A 13,255-nucleotide genomic window follows, 5' to 3' on the forward strand; every position below is an offset into this window, starting at 1 on the left:
TTCACAGTAAAAGCCGGAGCCGTTGAATGAAGCACAAAAAAATTCCATAAATTACTTTATTCTGAAAAATGCCCTCACGTCGATAAGAACTCAGATGTTATGTTGTTGACTATTGTCGCAAACTTTACACAACTATAGGAAGCATCATGCTGGGCAGTTCTAACAAGGCTGACTGACCCAGAGGCCCCCAAAACCCCAGGTCCATTGTTCAGATCTAGTTATAAGCCCTTAATTGATTATTCAATTTAGGCTATGTTGTGCTCATGATCTGCATTCCTAAATAGAAGTTGTAAAAAGCTGCATTTAATCAAAATGCCACAAACACATTTTAACAACAAACCTGCATGGGGCTATTGGCAGTGTTATTCTAGTATAAGAGCACTGGTTTCTGGGCATATAATGAAGTGCCATGTATAATCTGTTTTGTAGTCTGTACTTGATGGGAAGACAAAGGATACAATGCAGAGGATGGGATTTGGGTCAAAAAGTTCATTTTTCCCCAGACCCCTGCACAAGTCAATCTATCCATAAAGTACTGCAGCTCCAAAATAATGCTGAATTGATATACTGACTATACTGTTTGGTGTTATTTAGAAAATATTTTGGGGGGTAAATCAAAGTTAAGTCTGAAGTCTAGTCACAAGTCCTTGGGAGAAAGTCCATGACTCTGAATGCTGACAATTTTCCTTACTTTCCTTACTTTTTTATATAGCTGAGACCAAGCACTTTCAGGCCCTAATGTTGAATATTCAAAATATGTGGTCATGCAAAGGTCTGCCTGTCCCTGTCTTACTTTTTTCCTATTGTTCTGAAATTTTGCAAGGTCAAAATGATCTATAATATTTTTGCTTTCAGGGCACGAGTCAAGTCAAGTCTTCAGAGAGTCAAATATCAAAGAAGTTAAGTGTCACAACAATGAACTCTAAGTGTTAAGGCTTAAAGTCTCAAATCTGGGATATCACTTCATCTTTAGACCCTCGTGAGCTAGGTGTGCTAATGGAGGTTTTCCTCTGAGCCTGGAAAATACATAAATATAATTAAAAATTTTTACAATTCCCCTAAATGTCATATACATAAAGTCGTTAAAAATATAAAAATATCGGCATATGGAAGGTTGGGCTTCAACACACATATGTTTAAATTATAACACAATGTACATTTTACACTTTTGTAACATTTCACAATCCCTGAAAAATGGTTTAAGAGGGCTCAGGGTGAAAGGTTGGTGTTATAGAGCTGTGTTGCCATGTCCCTGTTTATTTCTGTTCTTGTGTTTCCACTCACTCTTTGAATGTTTATTCAGTTGTTTCTCATTTTGGAAAAAATAAAGCCAAAATATATGTTACACAAGTATCCACTTGAAATGCAAAAGTCTGAGAAATGGAAGTTAAAAAGAGCTTTGTCATTATTAGTTTGCAAATGACAATACTCTCTCTCTCTCTCTGTGACTCTCTCTCTCTCACACACACACACACATACACTCGCGCGCGCACACACCAAATAAGAATAAGGTATTTTCGTGTTCCACTTAAGAGTTATATTTGGTTTTCACAGGTGAGCTTGTTATTTTAATGTCTCGCTTTACCAGTTACTTACCCCCCCCTGCTGGTAGGCTATTATTTAAACTATGCATTTTGTACTTTACTGTGACATGGTCTAATCCATTTTCAATCACCAAATGATTTGTGTTGCCATAGTAATTGGCTAAACTACAGGTAAACTACTGGCATCCAATCAGCAGTGCAACATGCAAATACAGCAGGTGACACCAGGGAGGGACTGTGGAGGAAACGGATATTTTTAGAATAAAACCCTGGGTGAGGCGATGTCTTCAACATTTCACATGAATAATGGCCTAAACGTGTCTCCAGGAAAGATCTTCAGGTTCATTCACAGGAAGATGAAAACGTTAACATGGGAGATAAGGACTGTGGTTGTTTGTTGACTGATGGCGAGATGGCTGCCATTTCTCAGAGGTGAATTAGGGGTGTAAAATGTGGTCATAAAAGTTTTTTCTGAGAAACGGGGAAAGAGCGACACTGTGACTGGAGCGCTTTTCCAGATGGAGACAGACCTGAAGCTGGAGTCAAGTTTGTGGGTCGGGAAAAAAAGATACCGGGCGGTCCTGACAGGCTGGCATTTCAACTGGACCGAGGTAGATAAGAAGAATCGCGACAAGAAAACAGGTTGGTGACTCTTTACTGTGTGAAAATAAGCCGATCTCCGATAGAGAAATGGTTTTAGATCAGCACAATACATAATAGATGTAATAATGCATGCACTAAGGAATAAGAAAATACTTTCTCAGTCATGTTAATGCTGAATAACACATTTTTTAAAACCACAACAAGTTTCTTATCTGACATGATATTGCAGACAGGGCTACTGACAAACAAGACAGTAGCCTATTTATTCTTTAGAAGTAGCCTAGAAACACCATGAACAAAACAATAATTACATATAATTACTGAGAGGGAGGTTTTTAATTTGCTGTTTTAGTGTCACTCTATAGCTGTTTGCAGAAAGCATGTAGAACAAGTTCAACAGCACTAACATGAATCGCAACCTGCTGAGACAGTTGACTGAAAACACTGGCTCTAGAGAACTCACTGGTGATAGGTCAGGGGCTATTCTTTTTTTCTCAACACCAAACTGCCTCTGTCTCTCTGGCCACCCACCACCGAACAAACAACATAATGAACATAAATTTGAACACAATATACAGTATGTTGTCTTTGACATTTGCACCAAAAAGATATTGACCCAAAAGAAGACGCAATGATGTTTTACACAAGCTGTATAAATCACTCTTATAGTCAGTGACTGTAAAGCCTAAGCTCCAAAACTGTCAATAATAGACCTTTTGACTTATCATTAACAGATGTAGGCTACTAGTGAGCCAGCATGCATAATAGGCCTCTTACACAGCAGACATTTTGACTTTTCATAGTAGGAAAAGCACATTGTTACTAATGTCATCAACTAACCCATGACAAAGGGACAGTGGGCCAGTATTCACAGTACCAGGACCTGTAAAACTCAAGCAGCTAAATATAATTCAGTCATCATCAGTTATTAACACCTGTGCTTTATTTAGCATGACATGTCAAAAAGACCTGGCGTTGATGGGTTGCAACCAGTATTAATTCCATTAGGTACACCTGTGCACCAAATGCTACGAGAATGAAATGAAATAAAATATCTGCTGTGAGGAAGGTCAACGGGCTTTCTAGTGGTTCAAATATTATATTCATTGCATGCACAGAAGCTTGTCCACTGAAGTTTGCGCTGTGCGTGTTTGTCTGTGTAATTAAAGTTTCAGTACCTGTGGCAGAGGTGGTTGGAGTGGAGGAGGGCCGGGTGGAGATCCTGCCCCAGAAGTCAGTTGAAGACACAGATAAAGATTTCACAGGTAGGTTCTCTTGGGCCTTAAGTAAATAATACAAACACAGAAGCATTGCACATCCATTGTAACTGAACAATATTAGAATTTACATAGAAGTGCACGGCACATAATTCTTTACAGTGTAGCGAGTATATCTGCCTTTAAACCTCCACATTGCAACAGTCCATATTGTGGTTTTACATCATGGTTTTGTTTTTTTAATCTATCTATCCACTACCAGTTTTCTATGTAAAGCGCACCAGCAGTGGGGGCTCTTACGGGTTACTATGGAGACTGGGCCGGACCCAGTTCAGCTGCCCCAGTCGGGTCCTCAGAGACCAGTGGACGAAACACCTAAGAACTGCTCTCAAAACTCACAGTAAGGAACTAGACATGGCGTTAATCTGATATTATAGCTATTAAGCATTTATTATTTTCAGATCCTTCAGGCTCTCAACAACCTGTAATATTCTGAAACTATCTTTCAGGTCCGTTGCGTCCGCACAGGCTGCTGGTGTTTATCAACCCATTTGGAGGGAAGAAGAAAGGAAGAAAGATCTACCATTCTCTGGTTGCCCCTCTGTTTGAGCTGGCTGGTATCAGCTCTCATGTGATAGGTGAGAAACAATAAAATTGAGTAATACTGCCTTTATCCGTTTTGAGAAAAGCTTAATTTGATGCTGATGCAGAGGCTCCTTTAGGTGAAGAATTTTGTCTCATAGATGGCCTCAGACCAACCTACTTAATTTAAGACATAATGAATGAAAGTGATTTGCAGATGATATGTAATGATAACATTTACTGTTTAGTGACTGCATGTGCAAACCAGGCCAGAGACCACCTCCTGAAGAAAGACCTGACAGGCTTTGACGGGTAAGAGCTATCAACACTGCATTGTTTGCACTGTGGTGTGACAGCATTGTAACAGCTAAGCAAAGGGAGGTGCTCCCCTAACAGAAACCCTTGTGTTTGTTTATAACAGTGTGGTGTGTGTGGGCGGGGATGGCATGTTCAGCGAAATACTTCACGGTTTGATTGGGCGGACACAACAAGAGGCAGGCCTTTGTGAGAACGATCCCGCTGTCACGTTACAGCCTTGTCCCCTTCATATTGGCATCATCCCTGCAGGTAATTACACTGTTATTAAGTATGCATAAACGGATGGAGTTTCATAGCACCGGCACATACATCACGTTGCCTTGCCTTGTCTTGTAGGTTCTACAGACTGTGTGTGTTACGCCACAGTAGGAGTGATTGACCCTGTTACTTCAGCTTTGCACATAATCGTTGGTGAGGAAGGATTTTCACTCTTTGAAATCACCATCTTAAAATACCTGAAGAATTTCGTCAACTCTGAGCTCCATAGTTTAGCCTGTATGGCCCTTCTTATTTCCCACAATACATTGCAGGAGATTCTCAGCCTTTGGACGTGTGTTCAGTCCATCAAGCTTCTGCTCTGGTACGCTACTCTGTGTCTCTGTTGGGCTATGGCTTCTATGGGGACGTACTGGCTGAGAGTGAAAAACACCGCTGGATGGGACCTCTCCGATATGACTATTCAGGTGTGGACTAATGAGTCATTTAGAGAAGACAAATGACGGGTGCCGAATTAGATGGTGTGAGATAATCTGTGTTTATATTTATCTTAAAGTAAGAAACTGGTACTCATAACGTAACATAACAGGATGAAAAAATATCATGTTATCGATTTGCTCTTTTTAAAAACATTTTATGTACAAAACCACACTTACGTGCATAATGCTCTTTATAAAAACGTTGTGCATGTATGTAGTGTTGTGTGTTTTCTGATAACCTAATTGCTTTCCTTTTCTCCAGGCACAATGGTGTACCTGAGCAACAGAAGCTATGCAGGCATAGTTCAGTATCTACCAGCAGACCCAGTGCTCTCCAACCCTAGAGACAGAACGCGTTGCCTCTCAGGGTAAAACACCACTACTGACAAGAAATTACATAAAGAAGAGTGCAATTAATAATAAACACAAAACTGAAATTTCAAGAAAAAGAAAGATGATCACAGTGTGCACGCCAGATCATGGTCCCATAAAAATTCTCTACTTCTCTATTTTTATAATGTTATTTGTCACGTACCTAGTATTTTCTATTTGCAATTACTTTTTTCTGTACTTTACTGTGACACATGGATGATTGCATCATTTAGGATCACTGTTTATTACTTCAGTTTCCAGCGTTGTCTGATTGTGACTCAGCTATGCGAGGTGAAACAAAACTCACATAAACAACACCGCAATAATGATGTTTTATGTAGCGTCTCTCCATGAGCCCCAGTTGTTTAAGGCCAATTGGACTCATCCTGGATAACAAGACTAATGACAATAAAACATGGGTACAAGTTGGCAGTGTTGGAAGAAGCCCACAGTAACGTCTGAACTTTTTTAAGTGATGAAAGCCAGTTACATTTTCTGGTAACTAGTCTTACGCCCTACTTTTCTGTGAGTCCGCCTCCTGATCTAAGCTAAGGACCCATTTAATGAGACAGAGAGAAAGTGTCCCCGGGAGTAGCATCATTATTATTCAAGCACTAGTGAAATGGTTCAAATTCACTGTTTGAGATCACTGTAACCGCTACCACCTGCAGCAGAGACTCAGGTGTTGGGTGCACCTTTAAGGAGGTAAGGAACCACGGCAAGAGGAACTTGATCTAGATGAAAGTTGAGCCTTGGTCTCCTGTTAGAGCGTACAATGCCTGGGACGTTGTCTGAGGCAGCTGCCTCTGGCTGTCAGCAAATCGTTTATTATGCTCGTATGAATGGGTGTCGAGGTCGAGGAGGTTGTTATTCCACAGACTTCCAACCGGAGTTTAATTATTTTGTGATGCTTGTGTGTGTGTGTGTGTGTGTGTTAAGGTGCAGTGTGTGCTCCAGAAGCACAGAAAGACTTTTCCCCAGCTCTTCAGATTCAGGCTCCCTGTACAGTTCCCACTTCAGCCAGTTCAGTAGTGACTCAGAAGGTAATAACATAGACTCACATGAAAGTCCTCTGTTTGGTTTTTTTTGTGTATTTTAGCCCATTTAACACAAATTATGAATACTTAAAGCAGCCTTTTGGGCTTAAAACTAAGCTAAGTCCAATTCCAACCCTTCGTCAGGTTGAGCAATGTGAATCTCTGTCTCTCCAGGTGAGTGGGTGACTGTGGAGGGCAGGTTCAGGTGTGTGTCTCTCACTTGTATGTCCAGCTCGTGTCCCAAGAGTCCTCTGGGCCTCTCTCCCTCTGCCCACCTGGCAGACGGAACAGGGGACCTCATCCTGGTATGGGACACAAACCCTCTTGGATTCCTCAAATTCCTCTACAGGCACACGAGCACACAGGACCAGGTATGTGCACTTTCACATTAAAACAAAGCCAGACTAACAAGTTTAACCACAGCTTGACCCAGTTTCTCTACCACACCTTTCTTAGTTTGACCTGCCATTTGTGGAGGTCCACCGTGTGAAGGCCGTCCGTTTCTCTATCCCCTCTGGCAAAGAGGAGGAAGGATATGAAGAGATTGGAGGGACGAGTGTTGGCCTAGATGACGAAGACTGTGTCGAGACTGTAAGCAGGAGTGGATCTCAACAGCACCTGGCACAGAGAGGCACAAGGCGAGAGATAACAAACGAGCAGAAAACCACCTCCTTCCTGTGTGGTCTGTGCTGCAGCAAAGCTCCTGCAGTGTCGGTGTGGAACTGTGACGGAGAGATTCTGACTTTAACCGAGGTCCTCTGCAGGTGAGAGAGTATAACCATCTATGTTGTGCTTTGTGTATTCTCAGACGGCACTGTATTATTCTCCCACTGTTATCATATGTCAGGTTCAGATTTAATTGTAACACAGCTCCGTCACATAAAACAAACTAGTGTACAGGTGGCAATGGGTGAGTATTTCTCAGTGGCACAGTTTTTAACAGTGTTGGCTTCTTCTCATAGGATTCATGGCCAGTTGGTGCGTCTGTATGCCAGGGGCATCGAGGATGGTGCAGTCGTGCACAACAGTGATGATGCAAATGAGAGAGAGAGGACATCCTACACAAATAGTCGTCCCTAAATTGTGGATGACTAGAGAAAAGTGATGATCGGAATGTTTGTAAGACAAGGCAAATTTGCACATTTATGGAAAGAAAAGCTAGCCGGCCTTGCTGTCTGTCAGGGCCAAAAAGACCAATATTTCAGGCACTTTGACAAGTTTTCTCATTGCAATAATGAAAATAAAACTATTTAATACTAAAGGAGTATGTGTTTGTTGAATACTGCTCCTAAAAACAATATGAAAAACTTGTTCAATTATACACTTACCGTTAATGCATTCTTTTCTGCACAAACAACTTGTATACAGTGTTTGTATGTAGTTTTTGGTCTGCACATTTTTATTTAATTTCACTTGAGCTCCCAGGGAATAAAATAATGGGGAATGTCAACAGAAGTGAAAAGAAAAAAGAATTGCATCTTAATGCAATAAAAATACACTCTTTACAAACAATCTGTGAACATTCTTCAAAAAACAAGGAGCTACCATCATTCAAAAGAGTAATTTATTGACCTTCGACAGTTTTCTTTGTTTTGCAGATATTTACCTGGTGTATAAGTGAATTCATGACGTTGTACAACTAGCACTTAAAAAATGTGTCATTCTGCAGGGACAATGCTAGGTAGACCAGGGGACCGGTCAGAGGTAACTGCTCGGCTAAATTTATGAAAACAGGTTTTGCACAATCAGCATTTTCAGACAGAGCAGATAAATGGAACTCAATCACCCCTCCTCCCCCTCCCATTTCAGAGAATGCATAAGCTTCACTATTTTAAACTATTATCCAAATCTTTGTATGGAACCAACTGTTTTCCAACATGGAGACAATGTAATGTATATTTTGCATGATGTTGTTTTATATGTGATGTACTGTGTGTACATTTTGCCAATTGTACTACTTTTAATTGGTGTATTATATTTTTTGTATTGCACTACATTGCTTTTTAACATCTTCCTGCCCAGGTGTAGATGAGCTAACTCTGGCTCAGTGGTTATGTTGTGCATGACCCCTGTTAAATAAACTAAACTATTCACACTAAAAGACTGTGCTGACTTATTTTATGCTTTATTGTTGTCAACATTAGCTCAGAAGAGAAGCATTGTACCTCTAGAACTGAACAATACAGCTATTGTGAAGTTGCAACAATTCTTTCTAGTGGGATATAAACTAATCTGGGTTATGAGATTATACCTTTAAAAAAAATCTTTTTAATGTCAATATAGCTTACTGTAACAAGATACTATTATTGCATACAGTAAATGTTACAGAAGTTAATCAAATAACACGAAGGGGAATTTGTTTAAACAACTGTTCGTCTTCACTGCACTTCACACGGTCCTCCGAGTACTGGCAGGATCACCATATGGTCAGTTATTGGTGAGTGTGTGTATGTATGTGTGTGTGTTTGTAGGCCCCTTGCTAGGCCACACGCAAGGTAGAGACAGACACAGGTAACGAGAAACAGTATCAGACTCAAACAAATTTAAGTAAATTGAGGTTGTAAGCTCATTCATTGTTTTAATTGTTGTTAATAATGTATTAACAATTATTTCGTTTTTATTTGAATTTAGTTTAAAACACCTACCTGGAAATCACTCTTACCTGAAGCAGGATATTTTCTCCTTTGTGACTGACCACCTACAAACCTCCTACAAACCAGACCAACAAGCCCTCCTAGTATAAAGATGATGTGGTGTTGTTGCTTTGTGTTAGCACGGTTTAGTGATGACTGTACACACAGGCCTGCTGATAAGAACAGGCTTTTCATTCAAACAACAGACTTTCTTGCTATGTAAGTCTCATATGTCTTAAAGCCATAGGTGTTAGGTGTGGCCATTGCTACTTGAAAAGAAAAGGCCAGAAGAGTGAATCATGATTTATTAGATTTCAAATTTGCAGGTGAACACTTAAATCAGGCAGATACAGTTGAGAAGAGTACACTTATATTTCCACATTCATTCTTGTATAATTAGGGATAAAAAGCAGTGGCATATACAGACAAAATTTATCACTGGTACTTTATTGTTTGTAAACTTGCCAACAAAAGTGTATGAGTGAGTGACAGATGGCATCATGGTGCGTGGGGCTGCACCCACTTGTATGTTCCCTCATAGCGGAATCCCACCTTCTTCACGAGATCATCCGCTTCGTTTGGACCACGACTATGGACATGACAAAGAAACCAAAGGAGGAAGAGAAATGATCACTTAAAAAGGAAAATGTGCAACGTTTTCATTCCTGTCACAAAACAGATACCGTTTTACCTTCCATATGTGTAAGGGATAGGGTGCGTCTTCCTTCCTTCTATTTGGTTGAGGAGGGGGGTGAAGATCCTCCAGGCCTCCCGCAACTCATCACTGGGACAGAAAGAGGAGCAGTTCAAAGTCAAAATATACAGCACAAAAACAAAATACCTAGGCAATGAAGTAGGACAGTGAATGGTACAACAAACCTGCGGACAAAATGCATCTGATTTCCACAGAAGACATCCAGTATCAGCCTCTCATACGCATCTGGGAGCTTCACATGCTAGAGGAAGACGGCAACTGTAAATACCTGCTTATTATATGCTGTTACACAATATTAGACAATAATATTCAACTATTTGATTTTTAAGAAACTATCTTAAGCCTGTTTGGTGCATCTCTACACCTTTACCCTATAATACCATCGAGATTACCGTGAGACATTGAATTGCTATCAAACACTATCAAATGTCATCTCATAATCAATAGACCTTTAGGTGATATGATATATATCATTCAAATAAAGTGTGACCAAGGTATCTGAAGAATTTAGTGAAACTATCTGGACATTAAAGAGATTTGCATTGATTCAAGAACAGTCTAAAAACAAGAAACAAGCAACTTAACACACTGCTGCAGAAAAACACAATATTTTATGACTGAAAGTTGGTTGATGGACCACAATGGATTCTTTGAGTTAAGTGAGCCTGAAGCACCTTGTATCTGCTCCTGTAGGTGAGGTCCAGCTCAGTCTCCTCTGGGCTGAAGTAAACCCCAGGTCTCTTGGTCATCATCTTTAGGTAAATGGCTTCGTCCGGCTGCACCCGCACCACCAGCTCGTTCCTCTGGCAGCGGTCGCCAAAGATGTCCCCTGGCACGTCAGTGAACTGCAGACGCACTTCTGCCTTCCTCTCATTCAGAGCTTTACCACAGCGGAGGATGAAAGGAACTCCTAGTGGAAGGGGTGGTTGATGTGGTGACGGACATGAATTTGGGAAAAATAAGACAGGGAGAGAGAGTCAGGGGGAGGTCATAAAATCTCAAAAATGAAGACAAATGAGGGAAAAATCTTTTGCCTGACCATCCCATCTTTCATTGTGGACATAGAGCACTGCGGTGGCAAATGTTGGCGTGCAGGAGCCTTCTGGTACGGTGGGGTCATCAAGGTAACCCAGCTTGGACTGGCCCTCCCCCTCAGGGTCCCCCACGTACTGGCCGAGCACCACATCTGACACAGGAACAGGTGCTATACACTTCAACACCTTCACCTACAGCGCAGCAATAATCACAGGACAACAGTTGCAATGATGGTCTGGAATTATAGACAAAACATGAACAAACGTCCTACTAATTCCAACCATCCAACCGTTGGTCTTACCTTCTCATTCCTCACGTCATCTGGGCTGGTGGAAGCAGGTTTCTCCATGGCGACCAAACAAAGCATCTGGAGGAGATGGTTCTGCATGACATCTCTACATCAAGAAACATGAACTGCAATCAGGGAAAGTAAAAGGCTCTAGTGTAACAATAACAATGTATTCGGTATTTTCCCTTTTATCTGAATGTACCGTCTCTCACCGAATGATACCAAAGTCATCAAAGTATCCTCCACGACCCTGAGTGCCAAAAGGCTCCTTGAAGGTGAGGACCACGCAGGCCACACTGTTCCTGTTCCATATGGGTCCAAAGATGCGATTTCCAAACCTGCAAGTGAGGGAATACAAACACTGCCAAAATAAAACCCTGAGTACCTCCGACACAGGAAGGAAGAGATGAAAGATGTTTAGGTTTATAACAGTGATCAAGTGCTTGGAAATGTGCGTATGGAGCTTGTTACCTGAGCACCATGAGGTTCTGGACCATCTCCTTGCCCAGGTAGTGGTCTATGCGGTAGACTTGGTCCTCTGTGAACAGGGAGGACAGGTGGGCTGACAGCTCCTGTGAGCTCTGGAGGTCACGGCCAAAGGGCTTCTCAACAATTACCCTGCTCCAGCCTCTGCTTTACACACATAGCTGATAAGAATAATGCGATCAAATAGCAGGTCAACCATTTGTTTTGTGTGTGTAACAACTACTGACTTGACACTCATGCAGTGGGTTCTGATGTTTGTGCTGACGTGGTGGTAGACGGTGGGGGGCAGAGCCAGGTAGAAGAGTCTATGGGCATCGGCTCCCCCAGGCAGAGACGACAGGTGAGCGCTGAGTTGGGCGAAAGAGTGGCCATCATCATAACTGCCTCTAAAGTAGGAGTTCTTACTGAAGAAGGCTGAGAGACACTCACTCTCTTCATCAGTGACCTGAGGGAAATGTTGAACAATTATTACTGAAAAAACACACCCCAAAAACAATCATCAACCTCGTCTCAGATGGCTGATAAGAAGCCTTAGCTAGACTACCTTCATATGAGGCAGACATGCTGTCTTGATATCCTCCACTTTCAGGTTAGACCGGGCAAAACCCACAAAGTATGTGTCATTCGGGAGCAGGCCATCTCTGAATAACCACCTAAAGAATGGACAGAGACAGTCAAACGCAGTGATGCAGAGCACCGGCCAAGGGTCAAACTCCTCAAAATACAAAGTAACCGGTCAACTTTTAAAGCAACTTCGTCTGAGATTTGTGCTTGAGCAGCGATTTTTTACTCACCACAAAGTTGGATAGATCTTCTTTTTAGCGAGATCCCCCTACAAAACAAATAAGGAAGAAATCTGATCATGAACCTCTACGGAAAATCAGTGGCTGAAAAGAATCAAACAAGAGCCCAAAGTGAAGGCAGACTTTAAAAATAGGCAGTAGAGTTGTGGAGTGAGTGGATCTGTTGAGTAATGTGAGAACTCTGATCACACCCTCTTTGCAGGACTCGTGTAACATTTAAATAGATTACAGGCATCGACAAATAAAGAGAAAACAAACAAGGACGACAGATAAAAACAACTAGATTTTGGAAGTTGAGCCAGGCTCAAGGCCAAGAGCAGTCTGACAAAATGGTTTTGCTCTTTCAATGCTTTACAAAGGAAAAAGTAGATGCAGCACATTACAGTCCAAATGTGCTCATTTCCCGGCTTTCATTCTCTGATTACCACACCACTTTTTCACTGCTTGTCGTTTAATGCAGATAGAAATCTAGATGGATCAAGTGACCTCACCAAATAAGACAGTTTGTAAACATTTGACAGGGTACCTTTTAACATCTCAGACTGAACATTTCTACAGATCTTTGTTGAATTGCGTTAAAAGGAAATAGCAGTTGTAATTTTAGAATAGAGGAAACAGCGGTTATTCATGACATGTTGTAAGACATGCAGAGGTTGTACTCACAGAGGCTCCCAGGATGATGAATATGTGTGTGTTGGAGTGACTGGACTGCTCCTCTCCATAGAGCTCCCTCCTAAGCTGTCCAAACACCTCAGAGCGAGTCAAAGGCTCAGTGCTCATCTTCTGGTCCATCTGGTCATAGTCTGTCCCTGCTGTGGCTACTCATTACCCAATGGCTACATGAATGACACTGTATGGTGGAATTTCAATTGTCACCCTTGCCTTGCAGAAAAGTTCAGTGAGTTAATACTGCCCCCTATTGTTGC

The 13,255-nt window shown here is 41.5% G+C and overlaps 2 protein-coding genes across 2 annotated transcripts; one reads left to right on the plus strand and one right to left on the minus strand.

Moving 5' to 3' along the window:
* Positions 1 to 1,769: 1,769 nt before the first annotated feature.
* Positions 1,770 to 8,469, plus strand: zgc:158263 (ceramide kinase family protein). Its single transcript, XM_038722603.1, has 13 exons — positions 1,770 to 2,186; positions 3,317 to 3,412; positions 3,627 to 3,764; positions 3,874 to 4,002; positions 4,195 to 4,258; positions 4,368 to 4,513; positions 4,601 to 4,675; positions 4,795 to 4,947; positions 5,222 to 5,327; positions 6,271 to 6,374; positions 6,543 to 6,739; positions 6,825 to 7,132; positions 7,331 to 8,469. Exons 1-13 carry the CDS (start codon positions 2,063 to 2,065, stop codon positions 7,446 to 7,448), a joined length of 1,758 nt encoding a protein of 585 aa, XP_038578531.1. The 5' UTR covers positions 1,770 to 2,062; the 3' UTR covers positions 7,449 to 8,469.
* An 822-nt stretch (positions 8,470 to 9,291) lies between these two features.
* Positions 9,292 to 13,175, minus strand: LOC119905504 (glucose-6-phosphate 1-dehydrogenase-like). The gene is made up of 12 exons (XM_038722606.1): positions 12,993 to 13,175; positions 12,321 to 12,358; positions 12,071 to 12,179; positions 11,754 to 11,971; positions 11,512 to 11,670; positions 11,253 to 11,378; positions 11,053 to 11,146; positions 10,756 to 10,942; positions 10,391 to 10,626; positions 9,881 to 9,957; positions 9,693 to 9,785; positions 9,292 to 9,590 (listed from the first exon to the last, which is right to left on the minus strand). The coding sequence occupies exons 1-12, from the start codon at positions 13,119 to 13,121 to the stop codon at positions 9,500 to 9,502; spliced, it is 1,557 nt and encodes a 518-aa protein (XP_038578534.1). The 5' UTR covers positions 13,122 to 13,175; the 3' UTR covers positions 9,292 to 9,499.
* Between the last annotated feature and the right edge of the window lie 80 nt (positions 13,176 to 13,255).

This window comes from Micropterus salmoides, unplaced genomic scaffold (genome assembly GCF_014851395.1).
Source record: "Micropterus salmoides isolate LMB-PRFRI ecotype aquatic unplaced genomic scaffold, ASM1485139v1 Ms_hic_scaffold_16, whole genome shotgun sequence".
Taxonomy (NCBI): domain Eukaryota; kingdom Metazoa; phylum Chordata; class Actinopteri; order Centrarchiformes; family Centrarchidae; genus Micropterus; species Micropterus salmoides.

What these genes read in the sequence shown, in the direction of transcription:
- zgc:158263 (XM_038722603.1), top strand. Translation starts at nt 2,063, where the DNA reads ATGGAGACAGACCTGAAGCTGGAGTCAAGTTTGTGGGTCGGGAAAAAA. An exon ending in ACACGAGCACACAGGACCAG is followed by an intron (nt 6,740 to 6,824) that starts GTATGTGCACTT and finishes CACCTTTCTTAG; the next exon opens with TTTGACCTGCCATTTGTGGA. An exon ending in TTAACCGAGGTCCTCTGCAG is followed by an intron (nt 7,133 to 7,330) that starts GTGAGAGAGTAT and finishes TTCTTCTCATAG; the next exon opens with GATTCATGGCCAGTTGGTGC.
- LOC119905504 (XM_038722606.1), bottom strand. Translation starts at nt 13,121, where the DNA reads ATGGACCAGAAGATGAGCACTGAGCCTTTGACTCGCTCTGAGGTGTTT. An exon ending in CAGAACCTCATGGTGCTCAG is followed by an intron (nt 11,379 to 11,511) that starts GTAACAAGCTCC and finishes CCTCACTTGCAG; the next exon opens with GTTTGGAAATCGCATCTTTG. An exon ending in CCACAATGAAAGATGGGATG is followed by an intron (nt 10,627 to 10,755) that starts GTCAGGCAAAAG and finishes CCCTTCCACTAG; the next exon opens with GAGTTCCTTTCATCCTCCGC.